Source organism: Doryrhamphus excisus, linkage group LG9, assembly GCF_037039965.1.
Source record: "Doryrhamphus excisus strain RoL-2023G ecotype Guam linkage group LG9, RoL_Dexc_Guam_v1.1, whole genome shotgun sequence".
Lineage (NCBI taxonomy): Eukaryota > Metazoa > Chordata > Actinopteri > Syngnathiformes > Syngnathidae > Doryrhamphus > Doryrhamphus excisus.
The window spans coordinates 20,158,649-20,176,408 of record NC_136365.1 but is presented as its reverse complement, the minus strand read 5'-3'; the positions used below and the strand labels follow the sequence as shown (position 1 = coordinate 20,176,408).

Here is a 17,760-nt window from a genome sequence, read left to right as displayed (position 1 = left end):
AAGCGGAAGCGAGACCGAATCCGGAAGTGAGTTTAATGTCACGTGAGATGTAATAAAATGACGTTTTCAGGCATTTAAAACAATTTAAAGTATCGAATGAAGGTAACGTTTATGGTTTTTGGGACTGTAGGAGGAAGCTGAAGAACTTTTTTTGATTTAAATGTTTAATTTTTTTTTTGGTATTTTAGGACAAAGCCCAGCCAGAGACTCAGGCTACTGCTTTTGGTGATGTGACGTTCAAGGCCACGCTGGCTCAAGATACAGCTGGAGCTCTCTCATTGGTCAATCAACCGGGATCTGATGGCTTCACTTTGTCCTCATCTCCACTATTCCAGGTATGCATCCCATGAGATGAATTCCACAGAATTCCCAGAGCACAGTAATTAATTAGTGTTCGATACCCAGGTGGCTGCAGGGCGGGAGTGGTTCATCCATACTATCTACATGGTGCGTTCGAGAGAGAACGCAAACCGCGGAAAACGCAGCGTGAACGTCCTAAATCACAGCATCTCCTCTGTGGAGCATCCTCAAACATCAGCGTTGGGTAGACACCGCCGCGCCGCCCCGTCTTTCTCCGGCCCCGCCGTCGCCCAAGACATCGGCGCCGACAACAACCGAGGAACCAACATCCAACACATCGCTCTGGACCGCGCGGACCGTGTCGTCGTCAACCAGCGCCAACCTTGGTCGCCCAACTTGGACCGCACCCGTTACTTGGAACGCCCCCTTTTGGGGAGCTCCGGCGCCCCCGAGAGCTCCACGTTGCCAGTGATTGTCGGCGTGGCGGGTTTGATGCTCCTCGCCTGCCTCATCGCTATCGTCGTGATTCTGATGCTGAGGCGTAAAAAGAAAGAGAAGAACCCGCCGTATGCTAGCTCGTCGTCTTCGGCCTATCACGGATATAGTCAACGTTCATCCAGGATGTGGGGCGGCACAGATAGTTCTGAGGTCTAAAGTACAGGATTCTACCCCCCCTATTATTGACTATGATAGTCTCTTCCACCATTGTGCCTTCATTTCCCAACTTGTTTAGCACTAAAAATAGCCCGGTACCACCTTCGTACGTTGTTGTTGTCGGTGCTTGTGATCCACTTTGGACACATCGAGGATGGGCATTTTTTTTTTCTCCTTTTCTTTATAAAAGGTCCCGTTTTATCCTTTTTTTTTTTTTTTTTTTTTTTGCAACTGCATGAAAAACAACAAAAAAACCCTGCTAAATATAATCAGCTCAGGCAGCCTTATTTTAATAACATGAACAAAGTTCTTTGTGTTGTTTTTTTATTATTATTAATATTATTATTATTATTACTACTACTGCAATTGACTGTCTTGTGGACTGGAATGAATGTTAGTTGACGTTAATGAATGCTAATGTGATAAAAGATTGTTATATTTTTCACCACAGACAACAGGTTTTGTAGATAGTTTTTTTTTTTTTTCGTTGCAAAAATGGAGAAATTCATATTTTTGAATAAAATTATTGAGATGAATGTGCTTGAAGCCAGACACACACCCGAGTCGTCCTTGTGTGTGTGTGTGTAATTATAATGTATAATTACTATATAAGTATAGGAGCATAGGGGTGTTATTTTTTGTCCAGAGGGCTCTAACAGTAAAAAATGGTACTTCGAAGGTCGTAAATGGGTTTTTTTTTATGCTTCAAGTGTGAATATTTTTTCTAGTTTCGCAAACAATTACTTGATTATAAAGTATTTGATTATTACCTCAGTCGTCCTTGTGTATTACTATATTATTACTATTACTATACTATTACTACTATATAAGTGTATCAAATGAGACGTATCGGCTTGGGGTACGTGTAAGAGTCTATATTATGTTGTTTACTTTGATTATGTCAACTATATTGGGTAATACATATGTAAAAGGTGAGCATAGGGGTGTTATTTTTTGTCCAGAGGGCTCTAACAGTAAAAAATGGTACTTTGAAGGTCGTAAATGGGGTTTTTTTTTAATGCTTCAAGTGTGAATATTTTTTCTAGTTTCGCAAACAATTACTCGATTATAAAGTATTTGATTATTACCTCAGTCGTCCTTGTGTATTACTATATTATTACTATTACTATAACGACTATATAAGCGTATCAAATGAGACGTATCGGCTTGGGGTACGTGTAAGAGTCTATATTATGTTGTTTACTTTGATTATGTCAACTATATTGGGTAATACATATGTAAAAGGTGAGCATAGGGGTGTTATTTTTTGTCCAGAGGGCTCTAACAGTAAAAAATGGTACTTTGAAGGTCGTAAATGGGTTTTTTTTTATGCTTCAAGTGTGAATATTTTTTCTAGTTTCGCAAACAATTACTCGATTATAAAGTATTTGATTATTACCTCAGTCGTCCTTGTGTATTACTATATTATTACTATTACTATACTATTACTACTATATAAGTGTATCAAATGAGACGTATCGGCTTGGGGTACGTGTAACAGTCTATATTATGTTGTTTACTTTGATTATGTCAACTATATTGGGTAATACATATGTAAAAGGTGAGCATAGGGGTGTTATTTTTTGTCCAGAGGGCTCTAACAGTTAAAAATGGTACTTCGAAGGTCGTAAATGGGGTTTTTTTTTATGCTTCAAGTGTGAATATTTTTTCTAGTTTCGCAAACAATTACTCGATTATAAAGTATTTGATTATTACCTCAGTCGTCCTTGTGTATTACTATATTATTACTATTACTATAACGACTATATAAGCGTATCAAATGAGACGTATCGGCTTGGGGTACGTGTAAGAGTCTATATTATGTTGTTTACTTTGATTATGTCAACTATATTGGGTAATACATATGTAAAAGGTGAGCATAGGGGTGTTATTTTTTGTCCAGAGGGCTCTAACAGTAAAAAATGGTACTTTGAAGGTCGTAAATGGGTTTTTTTTTATGCTTCAAGTGTGAATATTTTTTCTAGTTTCGCAAACAATTACTCGATTATAAAGTATTTGATTATTACCTCAGTCGTCCTTGTGTATTACTATATTATTACTATTACTATACTATTACTACTATATAAGCGTATCAAATGAGACGTATCGGCTTGGGGTACATGTGAGAGTCTATATTATGTTGTTTACTTTGATTATGTCAACTATATTGGGTAATACATATGTAAAAGGTGAGCATAGGGGTGTTATTTTTTGTCCAGAGGGCTCTAACAGTAAAAAATGGTACTTTGAAGGTCGTAAATGGGTTTTTTTTTTATGCTTCAAGTGTGAATATTTTTTCTAGTTTCGCAAACAATTACTCGATTATAAAGTATTTGATTATTACCTCAGTCATCCTTGTGTATTACTATATTATTACTATTACTATAACGACTATATAAGCGTATCAAATGAGACGTATCGGCTTGGGGTACATGTGAGAGTCTATGTTATGTTGTTTACTTTGATTATGTCAACTATATTGGGTAATACATATGTAAAAGGTGAGCATAGGGGTGTTATTTTTTGTCCAGAGGGCTCTAACAGTTAAAAATGGTACTTCGAAGGTCGTAAATGGTTTTTTTTTTTCATGCTTCAAGTGTGAATATTTTTTCTAGTTTCGCAAACAATTACTCGATTATAAAGTATTTGATTATTACCTCAGTCGTCCTTGTGTATTACTATATTATTACTATTACTATAATGACTATATAAGCGTATCAAATGAGACGTATCGGCTTGGGGTACATGTGAGAGTCTATGTTATGTTGTTTACTTTGATTATGTCAACTATATTGGGTAATACATATGTAAAAGGTGAGCATAGGGGTGTTATTTTTTGTCCAGAGGGCTCTAACAGTTAAAAATGGTACTTCGAAGGTCGTAAATGGTTTTTTTTTATGCTTCGAGTGTGAATATTTTTTCTAGTTTCGCAAACAATTACAAGTATTCGATTATTACCTCAGTCGTCCTTGTGTATTACTATATTATTACTATATAAGCGTATCAAATGAGACGTATCGGCTTGGGGTACGTGTGAGAGTCTATATTAAATAGTCATTTACATTGATTATGTCAACTATATTGGGTAATACAAATGTAAAAGGTGAGCATAGGGGTGTTATTTTTTGTCCAGAGGGCTCTAACAGTAAAAAATGGTACTTCTGAGGTTGTAAATGTTTTTTTTAATGCTTCAAGTGTAAAAAATTTTTCTGGTTTCGCAAACAATTACAAGTAACCAATTATTACCTCAGTCGTCCTTGTGTGCGTGTAATTATAATGTATTATTACTATATAAGCGTATCAAATGAGACGTATCGGTGTGTGAGAGTCTATATTATGTTGTTTACTTTGATTATGCCAACTATATTGGGTAATACAAATGTAAAAGGTGAGCATAGGGGTGTTATTTTTTGTCCAGAGGGCTCTAACAGTTAAAAATGGTACTTCGAAGGTCGTAAATGGGGTTTTTTTTATGCTTCAAGTGTGAATATTTTTTCTAGTTTCGCAAACAATTACAAGTATTCGATTATTACCTCAGTCGTCCTTGTGTATTACTTTATTATTACTATATAAGCGTATCAAATGAGACGTATCGGCTTGGGGTACGTGTAAGAGTCTATATTATGTCGTTTACTTTGATTATGTCAACTATATTGGGTAATACACATGTAAAAGGTGAGCATAGGGGTGTTGTTTTTTGTACAGAGGGCTCTAACAGTTAAAAATGGTACTTCTGAGGTCGTAAACGGGTGAACAGTAGGTTTTCCGTAAACATCAAACACTTCAGATGACGAAAAACTAAATCAAATGTTAGCCGACAAACCTGTAGAATGTCTATTTACTTCTGACTGAACATAAACACCCAATAAAATTTACACTTCAGCTAACCGTCCGTGTATTGGTAAATATTCAGTGAACCTTTTGTATACATTTTGGAAGGCAATTAGGTCATTAGTATAGGTCATTAATATATGCTTAACATGTGTTTTTCCCCTTGAAACATAGAAGACAAGTCTTTGATGAATGCAACATGTTTTCGCAAGAGCAAAAAAAATAAAAAATAAAAATGAAATCAAAAAATGGAATCGTCCCTGCAATGCAAATATGCATTTAAGTCTTATTTACAACAGCGCACTCCTTTTTCTTTTTATTAAAAAAAGGGGATCTTTATTTCAGGCAAAAAGACATCTCTAAAAAAAAAATTGGAATGTGGTACAACCGACAGGCATAAATACATTTATTTCCATTAAGTACTAATAAAAAAAAAAAAAATATATGACAGAAGACAAAACCAGCACATCTGCGGTGTTTCATTAAATGACAACAACGGAAAGCTTGCTAGAAGCTAATCACACGCCAACCAAGTCTAAGTAGGATGTTTGACACCAGTAAAGCCTTCAAACACTCACTAATACTACTACTCTTGTTCAGTATTTCTGCTGCTTGGCGGATGATGAGAAGGATAATGCTGTACATACACTGAGCTGTCAGGCTTCACAACTTCAGCTTTTTCCGGCGTCCACGACCGTCCGGGGTGCCTTCAGGCTTACGTTTCTGGGCCTAGGACAGAACAAATGGACTGATTAGATGTTTTTTGGGGGGGGGGGGGGGGGGGGGGATGACCTTGTTATAACTTGGGACAAAATCAGAACGATGTAGTGGAACATAAGTCACAGCAAAGAAGCGTACCAGCGACGACAAATGAGGAAAATAGAACCAGAAATGTAACTCAACACACTAACACTCAAATGTTTGGAATTACTTGGAATTTTTTTTTTGGCCAGTCTGAGATATGGATTTATCTTGGAAGTCCCGCTATGAAGTCGGAAGTCCTGAAGTGGCCGTTTCATTGATATATTATTATTTGTGAAGAGATATTTGTCTTCTTATGCAGCGTTTTTCTGTCCTTGTTAGACCCAGTTTGTGCTGCTCTCTGAAGTTAACAGCATGGTAAGAGATTTTAGTTTTAGTTTAGATTTTTTTCATGGGTTTTCTAATAATCTATTAGCCTTATAAAATGATGAACTTGGATTAGCAGCCATACCAGGAGATTGATGCAGAGGACTGACAGTTGTTGATAGTAGGCCTCTGTGCAAAAATGTACATCCTTCTTTGAAAATCATCTCATTCATTTTAATAGTTTGTGAAATGCATGAAACTGTTTTTCTTTGGAAAACACACTCTCAGATATGTCTTCTTGCACAGTTGTGCATCGTTTTTCTGTCCTTGTTAGACCCAGTTTGTGCTGCTCTCTGAAGAAAGTAGTTAACAGCATGGTAAGAGATTTTAGTTTTAGTTTAGAATTTTTTAGATGGGTTTTCTAATAATCTATTAGCCTTATAAAATGATGAACTTGGATTAGCCTCTATGCAAAAAGGTAGATTGTTCTTTGAAAATCATCTGATTCATTTTAATTGTTTGTGAAATGGATAAAAATGTTTGTGAAATGGTAAAAATGTTTGTGAAATGCATGAAACTGTGTTTTTCTTTGGAAAACACACTCTCAAATATGTCTTCTTGCACAGTTGGGCAGCGTTTTTCTGTCCTTGTTAGACCCAGTTTGTGCTGCTCTCTGAAGGGAATAGTTAACAGCATGGTAAGAGATTTTAGTTTTAGATTTTTTAGATGGGTTTTCTAATAATCTATTAGCCTTAAAAATGATGAACTTGGATTAGCCTCTATGCAAAAATGTAGATTGTTCTTTGAAAATCATCTGATTCATTTTAATTGTTTGTGAAATGGTAAAAAAATGTTTGTGAAATGCATGAAAATGTGTTTTTCTTTGCAAAACAAAGACATTTGCAAGTGATCCCAAACCTTTGGGTGGCAGTGTATTATGAAGTGGGAGGATTGTGAAGTGGGCGTTCACTTACAGAGCCAGTCTTTGGACCCCTCTTCTTCTTCTCGGCCTTCTCTCTTTCCTCCAGCTCCATGTTCTCTCTCTCGATAAGCGTGATCAGCGTGTTGCATCGCCTCTGGAGCTCCTACAACATCATCAAACGTAATTTTAGATCCATACCATTGGGGGGGAAAAACACAGTATGAAGACCAGTTCACCATGGCGGTCCTGGACTTGAGGAACCAGTCGAAGCGGAACTGCGGCGAGTTGCGGATGCACTGGCGAAGCTCGTCGTACACGCTCTCCTTGTCGAATCCCAACTTGTGCAGCATGCAGATGAGGAAGCGGTCCTCCTCCTCCGTGTAGTTCTTGCCTTTGTTGGTTCCGTAGGAGATGCGCAACTGGTGGAAGGGCGCCTTGTAGCGACCGATCTGCACCAGAGAGAGGGAGGTATTTATTAGCGAGTGGCTATACTTTAGAGTCGCCAGTTTATTCAAAATGATTGTATTATTTGTGTAATTTACTGTTTACACAGTACATTGTAGTTCATATTTAATGTCATCTATTTATTCTCCACATTATTTATTATTACACGGGAGCCAGGCAACGACATTTTGTTGGCAATTTCACTGCTGCGTTATCGTACAATGACAATAAAGGAAGTTTATATCTATGGCGAATCTTCCTTTTTTTGTACTCAAATTACTGTCATATTATGACACTCATAAAAAATGGTCTAATTGTGGACTATAATATTGTTTATGACAAAGCTAAGTGCAATATATTAAGTTCTAAGTGAAGTATTTTTATAATGCTTCATATTTGACTCATTAGCAAGATCTCGTAGTGTGTACACTGGTCATATATTTCATCTCATATTTCATATTATCTTGCAAACAGTATTTGTATATAACCCTTGGGTAAAATTGTTAATACTTAGGTTGTTTATATTGTTTATTTTTATATTGCGTATTTTGTACTGATTAACTGATTCTGTTCTCTTATCTAAATAGCTGGCAACACGAGTGAGGAGGAGAATGTGCAGGTGTTGAAGGTGACTAGTGTCTGAAACCTAAACTAAAAAAAAAAAAAAATCCAAAAATTGTTACAACTATAATAAATAGCATATAATAATAATATATAATATAATATATAATAATAATGGCATGTGGCATGAACATGATTATATCTTGCAAAAAGGAGTAGGCATTTATAAGCTTTTGCTTCAGCCTACTCCTTTTTGGCTTGTGATCAGATAGCTGAATACAAATGTAAATAATGGAAAATTATATTTTCATTGATGTAAGAAATGCACTGTAATGTTTCATATATTTGCCCCCCCCCAAAAAAAAACGAAGGCGATGACGTGGCCAAGTACGTCTCCATCACACCTGAACCCTGAGGTGGGATGGCAAGGTGTCCACCGGTGATGCCACCGTGGTGGAGTGGACGAATATTCCGGTAACAACCCGTGCAGCTCTGGCGAAGAACTCCATACCCAAGTGGATTAAGACTAGACAAGAGCGGCGCTCACACCAAATATCCGTCCCAAAGGCACGATACGGACATGTTCTCTGTGAGGTGTACTCACTCGTGTTGCCAGGTATTTATGTACATGAAATGGCTGTGTGTTGACAATAAATCTATACTGCCATATAAGCTACACGCAGATTGTATCCAAGTTTTGGTCTCAGAGAGACCAACGTGATTCCGCTTGCGGACCGACCTTAGAGTCCAATGCCTTCTTAATGCTGATCCTCCTCTGGATTCTTGCCTCTCCTCGTTCTATCTGAGCCATGATCTTCTCAATGTCCTGAAGCTCGTTGCAGCGTTCCCAGAACACAGCTGAGGAATGTAAGAAAATAAATAATGAATGACATAAAGAGGATGGCTACCACGGAATTAACCAAGGTATTACCAGAATACTCCATGACTTCCTCTGGAGTTTTGCCTTCCACCTCCCTGGCGATGTTCTCGATGTCGTCTCGCCCCCACTTTTCGTTGGCTTTGATGAACTGGTTGAAGTCGCGTTTGTTCCAAATGGTAAATCCCTGCGTCCATCGCATGGGTAAAACAAAAATTCAAGACCCGACAAGGTGGTGGTGGTCTGCAGCTCAACAGGGTCAGAATGGGGTACCTGCTGCAAAAGGTTCTCCTTCTCTTCTAGCTCCTCCTCGGTCAGGGCTTCTGCTTCATCGATCTTGGCCTGCTCCTCCTTCTGGACCTGGGCGGAGTTGGGCATGTCGGGGTTGCGGGGCACCTGAGCAGACACGACGACTTTAACAAAACCCATTCGAACATCTCCAGAAGATAGGGAAACATCACCTTGTAGCCGATGGTCTTTCTGTAGAAGAGGATTTCTTTCTCAAGGAGCTCAAAGAGACGCGGAGGGAAGAACTGGAAGTCTTGGACGTTTGGCTGCTTGGGTGGACGAGGAGCCTGCAGGGTGAAGATTAATCAGAGTTAAAATGCAATAAATATATTTCACAAGGTGTGTCACCTGGTCGATATTTGTGCTATTAATTATTATACCGATATTCGATAATTTTGAATTTTGACTTTTAAGAAAATGATCATTAACCTTCTGGTATCATCTCTTATGTTTCCGGGTCGGGTTTGACCCATGTATTAAATCAGCTATAAAATACACTAAAAACAATAATAAACAAATTAATAAAATTAATAAACAAATGTTATGTGATTCTTTTTATGCATAAAAAAAAAAACACAAGAGGAGGGTTAAGAAAATAATCATTAAGATTGTCATTCAAAGATAATTGTGTCATGTCACATTTCAGCCACTAGATGGTACTCTTGTGTAAATCTATATATGAATTATGACAGTCCAACTCAGGCTCTTGTAGGTTCCTACCTTGGGGGCTTTGGGCTCACTGACTCTCAGGGCTTCTCTGAAATAGGCGTCCACGGCGTAGTTGGCTTTCCTCTCTCTTTTGGGGGGCTCGATCCAGTTGGTGATGACCTGCATGGAGGAAGAGCATCATCAGACGGGAAAGGTTCCTAATTTTATGAATGAGCATTCCAACCGTACCTTCTTCTTCTCTCTGTAGTCTTCGCCCTCAAAGGTGTAGACGCTGCTGTTCTCTGTGTCCATGGTGAAGTTTCTCAGAGAGCTCTCGCCCAGGGAGGACAGCTTCTCCTTCATCTCCATTGTCTGGTGAGCGGTGGTCGAGTAATGTCACCAATTAAAAAAAAAACAAACACAAAATCCTGGTTGTGTGTTGTGGAATGTGCGGACTCACCTTCCTCTCGCCCCTCTCCAGGATGGCGTCAATGTCGTCGTCGGTGATCTCGCTCTCTTTGGAGGCAAACACGTGTGTGGCGCCGTGACGGATGATGGACAGCATCTCGTCTTTGCCCAGCTTATTGGCACTCGGGTCCACGAGGCGACCTGTTGAGATATCGAATAGGCGACGTGAACGTCAAGGCCAATAAATAAAATTTCAGGCTCAGGTTGGTTATTTTTCTTCGGTGCTAACCTTGCTGGATGACGATGGAGTCCAAGCGCAGCTTCATCTCCGCCCTCTCCACGATCCTCTCCTCTACCGTGTTCTCCGTGATGAAGCGGAAAACGCGTACCTGCTTCAGCTGACCGATCCTGTGAGCTCGATCCTGCGGGGAACATCAACAGAAATGTCAGATCCAGGAGCTCCTGAAGTTAGGTTTCAATAAGTGGAGCAGTAGAGAGTACAGACCATAGCCTGAAGGTCCACTTGGGGGTTCCAGTCCGAGTCGTAGAGAATGACGACGTCGGCGGTGGCCAGGTTGATACCGAGACCGCCGGCTCTGGTGCTCAGCATGAAGATGAACTTACTGCTGTTGGGCTCGTTGTACGCATTGATGGAGATCTGAAACACGCATCGACATTCTTTGTTGTGATCACAGCTTTTTTTTTTTTTTTTAAACAATCATTTGGCGACGTACCTGTCTCTCCTCATGCGGTGTCTGACCGTCCAGGCGACAGTAGCCGTAGTTCCTCCACATGCAGTAGTCCTCCAAGATGTCCAGCACCCTGGTCATTTGGCTGAAGATGAGCACACGGGAGCCTGGAGAAGAATATTAAGACAAAATAAGATCATTTTGGAAAGACATTTGCATTGCACAGCAGCAAGAGAACAGAATCGGTTAAGCAGTACAAAATACACAATATAAAAATAAACAATATAAACAACCTAATTATTAACAAATAAACAATTTTACCTAGAGTTATATACAAATACAGTTTGCAAGGTAATATGAAATGAAATATATAACCAGTCTACACACTATGAGATCTTGCTAGTGAGTCAAATATGAGGCATTATAGAAATACTGCACTTAGAACTTAATATATTGCACTTAGAGCTTTGTCATAAACAATATTATAGTCCACAATTAGACCATTTTTTCCATGAATATCATGACAATATATGACAGTAATTTGAGTACAAAAAAGGAAGATTCGCCAGATAGTTAGAGATAGAGAGATAGCGATAGAGCTCGGGCTAGAGAGAGAGAGAGAGAGCTAGAGAGAGAGAGAGAGAGAGAGAGCTGGAGAGATAGAGAGCTAGATAGATAGAGAGAGAGAGCTAGAGAAAGAGAAAGAGAAAGAGAGAGAGAGAGAGAGAGAGAGAGAGAGAGAGAGAGAGAGAGAGAGAGAGAGCTGGAGAGATAGAGAGCTAGATAGATAGAGCTAGATAGAGAGAGCGCTATATAGATAGAGAGAGAGAGCGCTATATAGATAGAGAGAACGCTATATAGATAGAGAGAGAGAGAGCTATATAGATAGAGAGAGCGAGGGCAAGAGCTAGATAGAGAGAGAGCTAGATAGAGAGAGAGAGCGAGAGAGAGCTAGATAGATAGAGAGAGAAAGAGAGCTAGATAGAGAGAGAAAGAGAGCTAGATAGAGAAAGAGAGAAAGATAGCTACATAGAGAGAGAGGGCTAGATAGATAGATAGATAGATAGAGAGAGCTAGATAGATAGAGAGAGCTAGATAGATAGATAGAGAGAGAGAGAGAGAGCTAGATAGATAGAGAGAGAGAGAGCTAGATAGATAGATAGATAGAGAGAGAGAGAGAGAGAGCTAGATAGATAGAGAGAGAGAGAGCTAGATAGATAGAGAGAGAGAGAGAGAGAGAAAGAGAGCTAGATAGATAGAGAGAGAGGGCTAGATAGATAGATAGAGAGAGCTAGATAGATAGAGAGAGCTAGATAGATAGAGAGAGAGAGAGAGAGAGAAAGAGAGCTAGATAGATAGAGAGAGAGGGCTAGATAGATAGATAGATATATAGAGAGAGCTAGATAGAGAGAGAGAGGGGCGAGATAGAGAGAGAGGGCTAGATAGATAGATAGATAGAGCCAGATAGATAGAGAGAGCCAGATAGATAGAGAGAGCCAGATAGATAGATAGAGAGGGCGAGAGAAAGAGAGCGAGATAGAGAGAGAGGGCTATATAGATAGATAGAGAGATAGAATGATACTCAGACATTAACATTGCGTGTCAATGTGGATGTCAGCTCATTTGCATATACACTTCCTTGATTGACTTTAATAAACACTGTGTGTGGAATACACCGTTTACCTTAAATGATGTGTAACATTGCGCTTGACTCAATTGCGCCCTCTGCTGGCTGCTGCCATGCACTGAAAGCTCGTGTTCTTAAGTTATGTCGCCTCATGGCCCAAATTAGACAAAAATTGTACGAGAAATACATCGCACGTTACCACAGACTCACCCTGCTCCTTCATCTTGGGCAGCAGCTTGTCCAGCACCACCATCTTGCCGCTGTTGACCACCAGGTGCAGGTCGGTGGTGTAGGGCGGGCCGGGCTCTGCGCCGTCAAACAGGTAGGGGTGGTTGCAGCACTTCCTCAGCTGCATGAGCACGTTGAGCAGACGCATCTTGTCCATTTTGCCGGCCGAGTTCAGGATGTCGATGTCCTTCATGAGGATTTTTGTGTACCTGGCAAGAGACGAGAGATGGATGGCGATTAGCAGGAAAACTCAGCTGGCCGCATTAGAATGTTTTTCAGGGGGAAGACGCTTACCATTCTCGCTGCATTTTACTGAGGCCCACGTACATCTTTATCTCCTTTTTCGGGAGGAGTGTCTTCTCTACGTCGGCTTTTATACGCCGGAGCAAGAAAGGTCGGAGCACCTACTCATACAAACACAAAAAAAAACATGAAAATATGATTCAAATGTGAGTGATTATGCTAATGTTCCGTATATATAAACACATACAGTGTGAAGACGCTCCACCAGCTTCTGATCACCCAAGCAGTTGTTGGTGTCAAACCAGGAGTCAAAGTCCTAAAAAAAACAAAAACAAAACATGTTAGCAAAATTCCCAGCATGGCTAACTTATTCCAAGTCGCACCTCAGAGGAGTTGAAGACATCAGGTAGCAGGAAGTTGAGCAGAGCCCACAGCTCGTGCAGGTTGTTCTGCAGAGGCGTTCCGGTCAGCAGCAGACGATTGGTGGTCTTAAACTCTCGCACGATCTCGGACAGCTGTGAAAAGACGTGCATTTGGATTTAATTGTGCTTCTTAAAAAAAATGTTGTTTTTTTTTTTTAATTTCACCTTTGACTTTTCATTTTTGATCCTGTGGGCTTCGTCAATGACCAGGTATCTCCAGTTGAACTTCTTGAACACGGCCTTCTCGATGATGAGCATCTCGTAAGACGTCACGCACACGTCCCACTCGCCGGGCAGCAACACATCTCTGATTAAAGCCGTCTGAAATGAAACAATTACATTTATTTTGTGTCTTTTTTATGACTGTACAAGTGTGTACTGACATTTTTTTCATTTTTACTCACAATATTACAAAATAAATCATTCATGTAAGCTGCTTTTCTCCCATAGGCTACTGTTATTGTTATATATACTGTTATATATTGCAACTGTATCATGTCTAATATGATATACTCTGAAAATGAGGACTTTTTTCGTCATTTTTACAACTTTATTCTCACAATTATGACTTCATTTCTCTAAAAGTTTTGTTGAAATATTAAAAACTAGGGATCGACTGATATGTTTTTTTTTCGGTCCAATGCCGATATTTTTTCCACCCCCCTTATCCGATGGCCGATTTTGCTTGAGCCAACTTAATTTACATGAAAAAATACATCATGCGTATTGGCCGATAAAGAACGCAAATATCGGCCCAATCTAAAAAAAAAAAAAAAAAAAACAGTGACTTTGTCTAATTGGTTAATGTTGCAACTTTTACTAATACGAGACTTTATTCTTGCATATGAAAAATGAATGATAAACACAAAGTGGTAAGATATCAGCATTAAAGAAATGTAAACATGGAGGACAGCCTACCCTCTCGTCTCGGTCTCCGATGAGGCAGACCGCACGTAGAGACGGGACCCATCTCTTGAACTCGTTCATCCAGTTGTAGAGGGTGGACTTGGGCACCAGCACCATGTGCGGCCCCGGGATGTTTCTGTAGTGCTTCATGTAGCCCAGCAGAGAAATGGTCTGGAGTGTCTTTCCCAGACCCTGACCACACATAAAGATGGTGCAAATAGAAAATGTTTAAGATAACAGTTCAATATTAAATATATAAGCATACACTGTGAGGAGAAGGCGCTGACCATTTCATCGGCGAGGATGCCGTTGATGCCGTTCTCGTATAAAGAGATGAGCCAATTCAGACCGCGGATCTGATAGTCCCTCATTTTTCCGGTTTTGACATCTGGAAGAGAATGATGGGAGAAAACCTTCATCCCTTTGCACGTTTATGTTTCATTCATTCATTTTCTACCGCTTTTTCCTCACAAGGGGGTTGCTGGAGCCTATCCCAGCTGTCTTCGGGCGAAAGGTGGGGTACACCCTGGACTGGTGGCCAGCCAATCACAGGGCACATATAGACAAACAACCATTCACACTCACATTCATACCTATGGACAATTTGGAGTGGCTAATTAACCTAGCATGTTTTTGGAATGTGGGAGGAAACGGGAGTAGCATCGTTGTGGCATCGTTGTTTAGACATTTTGTCTAAAAATGCACTCCCGCCTCTGTTTTCTTTTTTGTTCTTTTCTATCCCCTCCTGCTCCGGTCTGACCACTCCAAATTTGCAAAACATCATTCATTCATTTTGTACCGCCTATCCTCACAAGGGTTGCGGGGGGTGCTGGAGCCTATCCCAGCTGTCTTCGGGCCAAAGGCCGGCTAGACCCTGGACTGGTGGCCAGCCAATCACAGGGCGCATATAGACAAACAACCATTCACACTCACATTCATACCTATGGACAATTTGGAGTCACCAATTAACCTAGCATGTTTTCGGAATGTGGGAGGTTTCCGGAGAAAACCACAGGGAGAACATGCAAACTCCACACAGAGATGGCCGAGGGTGGAATTAAACCCTGGTCTCCTAGCTGTGAGGTCTAACCACTAGACCGCCGTGCAGCCCCACGTTTATGTTTCAATAACAAACAAATGGCTAACTCACAAGAGGGTGATTCGTCGAAACGAGTGCAGACGTTTGTGGTCTTGGTGCTCTCGTTGAGCAGTTCTTCGTCCTCCTCTTGCTCTGTGCGACGATGACGGTTGCTGTAGAACACACAAATCGGAGTAATGCATCAAAATGATACTACTCTCTCACATGAGCGAGGGCGAATAGGTAGCGGCGAATGTACTTTTGTGGCGGTACACATTTTTGAGAATTATCAGCGCATACTCACTCTCCGGCAGACAACAGGTTCTGCTTCTCGTCTTTCTTGATGCGAGGGCGCCCCGGCTTCATCTTCAGCGGAGACGTGGGGGTCTTCTGTGCAGCCGGTTGGATGAAGTGAGCAAACAACTCGGTTTGCTTCAGCAGGTAGTCAAATCTATTGGTCCGGTCTGTTTGCTGCACACACAAAACAAGTACATTTAGTTATTCACCTACCAAATAAAGACTTAGTTGTATATTAGGCTGCAAAAGAAAGGTGTGCTCACCACTTTCTCTTCATAACCTGGAATAGAAACTTTAGTTTTGGTCGAGGAGGATGACGACGCATCCTGGCCATCAGGTCCAGCATCTGAAGATGATTCTTTTCCAGCATCTGAAGAATCAGACTTCTCCTAAAAAATAAAACATAACATTTCAGGGAAACGAACATTTTGTACTCTTCTTCCCCTTCATTTCTGGTGGTCAAACACAATTTGGTACAAATTCCAACATTTCATGCCAAAAAATAGGCTAAAAAAAAACACAAAAGTTATTTATATCATTAACAGTATCATTTTTTATGTACACCACTGGCTACAGTTTATGTTCATTTCAGCCTATTTTTACCAAGCAATGCCAAGGTCCTTTTGTATACTACAAAAGTAGTACTGTGATATTGCTGGTATTTTGTTTTTCAAATTGATATCACTATTTTGTTAAATATAGGTTATTTCAAGCATCCTAAAAGGTACTTTTTACTGATGTTAGTTACTTTGTTCCACAAAAATACTCTTCTGATGGTGGATAAGTCAGGGACTGTATACTCTGCATTTTTTCACAGCTAATAGAATGTGAATATTTGAGCAGGATCTTGAGACATCATTTAATTTATTTGTTTTTTTTTGTACATTTAAAGCTGGATGTTAAAGCTTTATTTATCCAAATGCTACACTTTAGGTTTTTACAGAGGAAAGTTTGTGATACAGCATAACATATTGTTCTAATGGAATAAAATATGTTTAGTGAGTGCATATTGCTGGTGCGATTCAGTTTTTCCAGGAAATAATCTTTAACTACAAGAAAAACAAAAAAAATATCGCCTTGTTGACAGTATTGTGATATATCGTATTGTGAGGCTAATAGTACCCCTACCGCTGATAGTATAACACTTTTACTGATAAAATTAGACAAATTATTCAAGGAAAATTATAAGCATAATTTGTAATTGTGCGTGTTAAATATATGTTCTGGCCTACTGGACAATTTTGTTAACTAAATGCGGCCCATGAGTCAAAATATTTGCCCACCCTTGATGTACTATATTCAGGAATCATCATTCATATCATAGTCAATCATTTGACCAGATATGTTGCAAATTGCATCCTTTTGATCAGTTTATTACATTGTAGCTGATTCTGTGCTTCTGTAGTTGTGACATTTACCCAGTTACGTTTGCATTCAGCATTACTTAATATTAAAACCGTTCGTTTATTGGGAGTTAAAATGAAAACAAAGTGAGGTGGAAGCAGGCGCTGGTTTTTGCCTTCCTGTTGGACGACATCATGCGTCGCGGCACTGGCTCTTTGAAAACAAAGACCCGCTTTGGGTAACTCATTTCTGGTCAATTGAATAATGCCCGACTTCTTTCCCAAAAGCGAGGAATCGCCTTTTTTTTTGTCTCAAGTCGGCGTGTTCACAACATACGCGTGGTGAACAATGGCGGTTGTGCTATGATGAATCAAGCTAGCAAGTTTTGCTGTGATGCTAGCTAGGTTCAGCGACAGCTAGCATTAGCTAACGAACGGGCGCTAACCAACCCAAATACATGAAATAAATTGAGGAGTCAATAAAATTGTGTAAAAACAAATTAGTCTGGGCATGAAAGGAAAGAATATCGAAATTAAAAACAATACAATTTTCAACCGTCTTACCTCCGCACCCCCGGCATCTTCAAGTTCCGTCTGCTCTTCCCGCTGTTCCACGCAGGTTGGACTTTCCGACATTTTTAAGACGATTCCTTTTCACTTTGTTTTAATATCGTTTACCACGGTGGTCCCTTGTTGAGTCTTCTGTATATTGTTGACAACTTTATTGTCGAAGTCTGGCACTGTTCCTGTTGGGTGTTAATGAAAGACACAACACCGGTTGATGCTAGCGGTATTTCCCCCGCGTACTCACAGCGTGAGGTTAACAGTGCTATCGCGAGAGTTACTCGTGCTACATTCATTAAACTCGGAAACTTTGCCACTAGGTTTAAAAGGTGACAATATGTTGAAAGTGTCACGTTATAACA

The 17,760-nt window shown here is 39.9% G+C and overlaps 2 protein-coding genes across 3 annotated transcripts in view; one reads left to right on the top strand and one right to left on the bottom strand.

Moving 5' to 3' along the window:
- Positions 1 to 1,638, top strand: part of frem3 (Fras1 related extracellular matrix 3) — a 39,709-nt gene extending 38,071 nt beyond the window's left edge. For both annotated transcript variants that reach the window (XM_078793605.1, XM_078793606.1), the window contains exons 23-24: positions 189 to 335; positions 406 to 1,638. In XM_078793605.1, coding sequence (XP_078649731.1) covers positions 189 to 335; positions 406 to 954 — 696 coding nt within the window. In that variant the 3' untranslated portion in view covers positions 955 to 1,638. The remainder of the gene's footprint in view (positions 1 to 188; positions 336 to 405) is intronic.
- A 3,454-nt stretch (positions 1,639 to 5,092) lies between these two features.
- On the bottom strand, positions 5,093 to 17,691 carry smarca5 (SNF2 related chromatin remodeling ATPase 5). Its single transcript, XM_058091224.2, has 24 exons — positions 17,399 to 17,691; positions 15,755 to 15,880; positions 15,499 to 15,665; positions 15,267 to 15,367; positions 14,404 to 14,504; positions 14,129 to 14,308; positions 13,376 to 13,531; positions 13,172 to 13,303; positions 13,036 to 13,104; positions 12,840 to 12,949; positions 12,528 to 12,754; positions 10,736 to 10,857; positions 10,507 to 10,659; positions 10,291 to 10,423; positions 10,054 to 10,202; positions 9,843 to 9,965; positions 9,666 to 9,773; positions 9,119 to 9,232; positions 8,931 to 9,053; positions 8,712 to 8,844; positions 8,520 to 8,638; positions 7,012 to 7,224; positions 6,828 to 6,938; positions 5,093 to 5,514 (listed from the first exon to the last, which is right to left on the bottom strand). The coding sequence occupies exons 1-24, from the start codon at positions 17,468 to 17,470 to the stop codon at positions 5,449 to 5,451; spliced, it is 3,108 nt and encodes a 1,035-aa protein (XP_057947207.2). The 5' UTR covers positions 17,471 to 17,691; the 3' UTR covers positions 5,093 to 5,448.
- Between the last annotated feature and the right edge of the window lie 69 nt (positions 17,692 to 17,760).

Excerpts from the sequence above, each read along its gene's own strand:
- smarca5 (XM_058091224.2), bottom strand. The coding sequence starts at position 17,470 with ATGTCGGAAAGTCCAACCTGCGTGGAACAGCGGGAAGAGCAGACGGAA. Across the intron at positions 8,845-8,930 it reads AGGAGAACCTTTTGCAGCAG|GGATTTACCATTTGGAACAA; the intron begins GTACCCCATTCT and ends CGATGGACGCAG. Across the intron at positions 7,225-8,519 it reads AGAAGGCATTGGACTCTAAG|ATCGGTCGCTACAAGGCGCC; the intron begins GTCGGTCCGCAA and ends TCTCTGGTGCAG.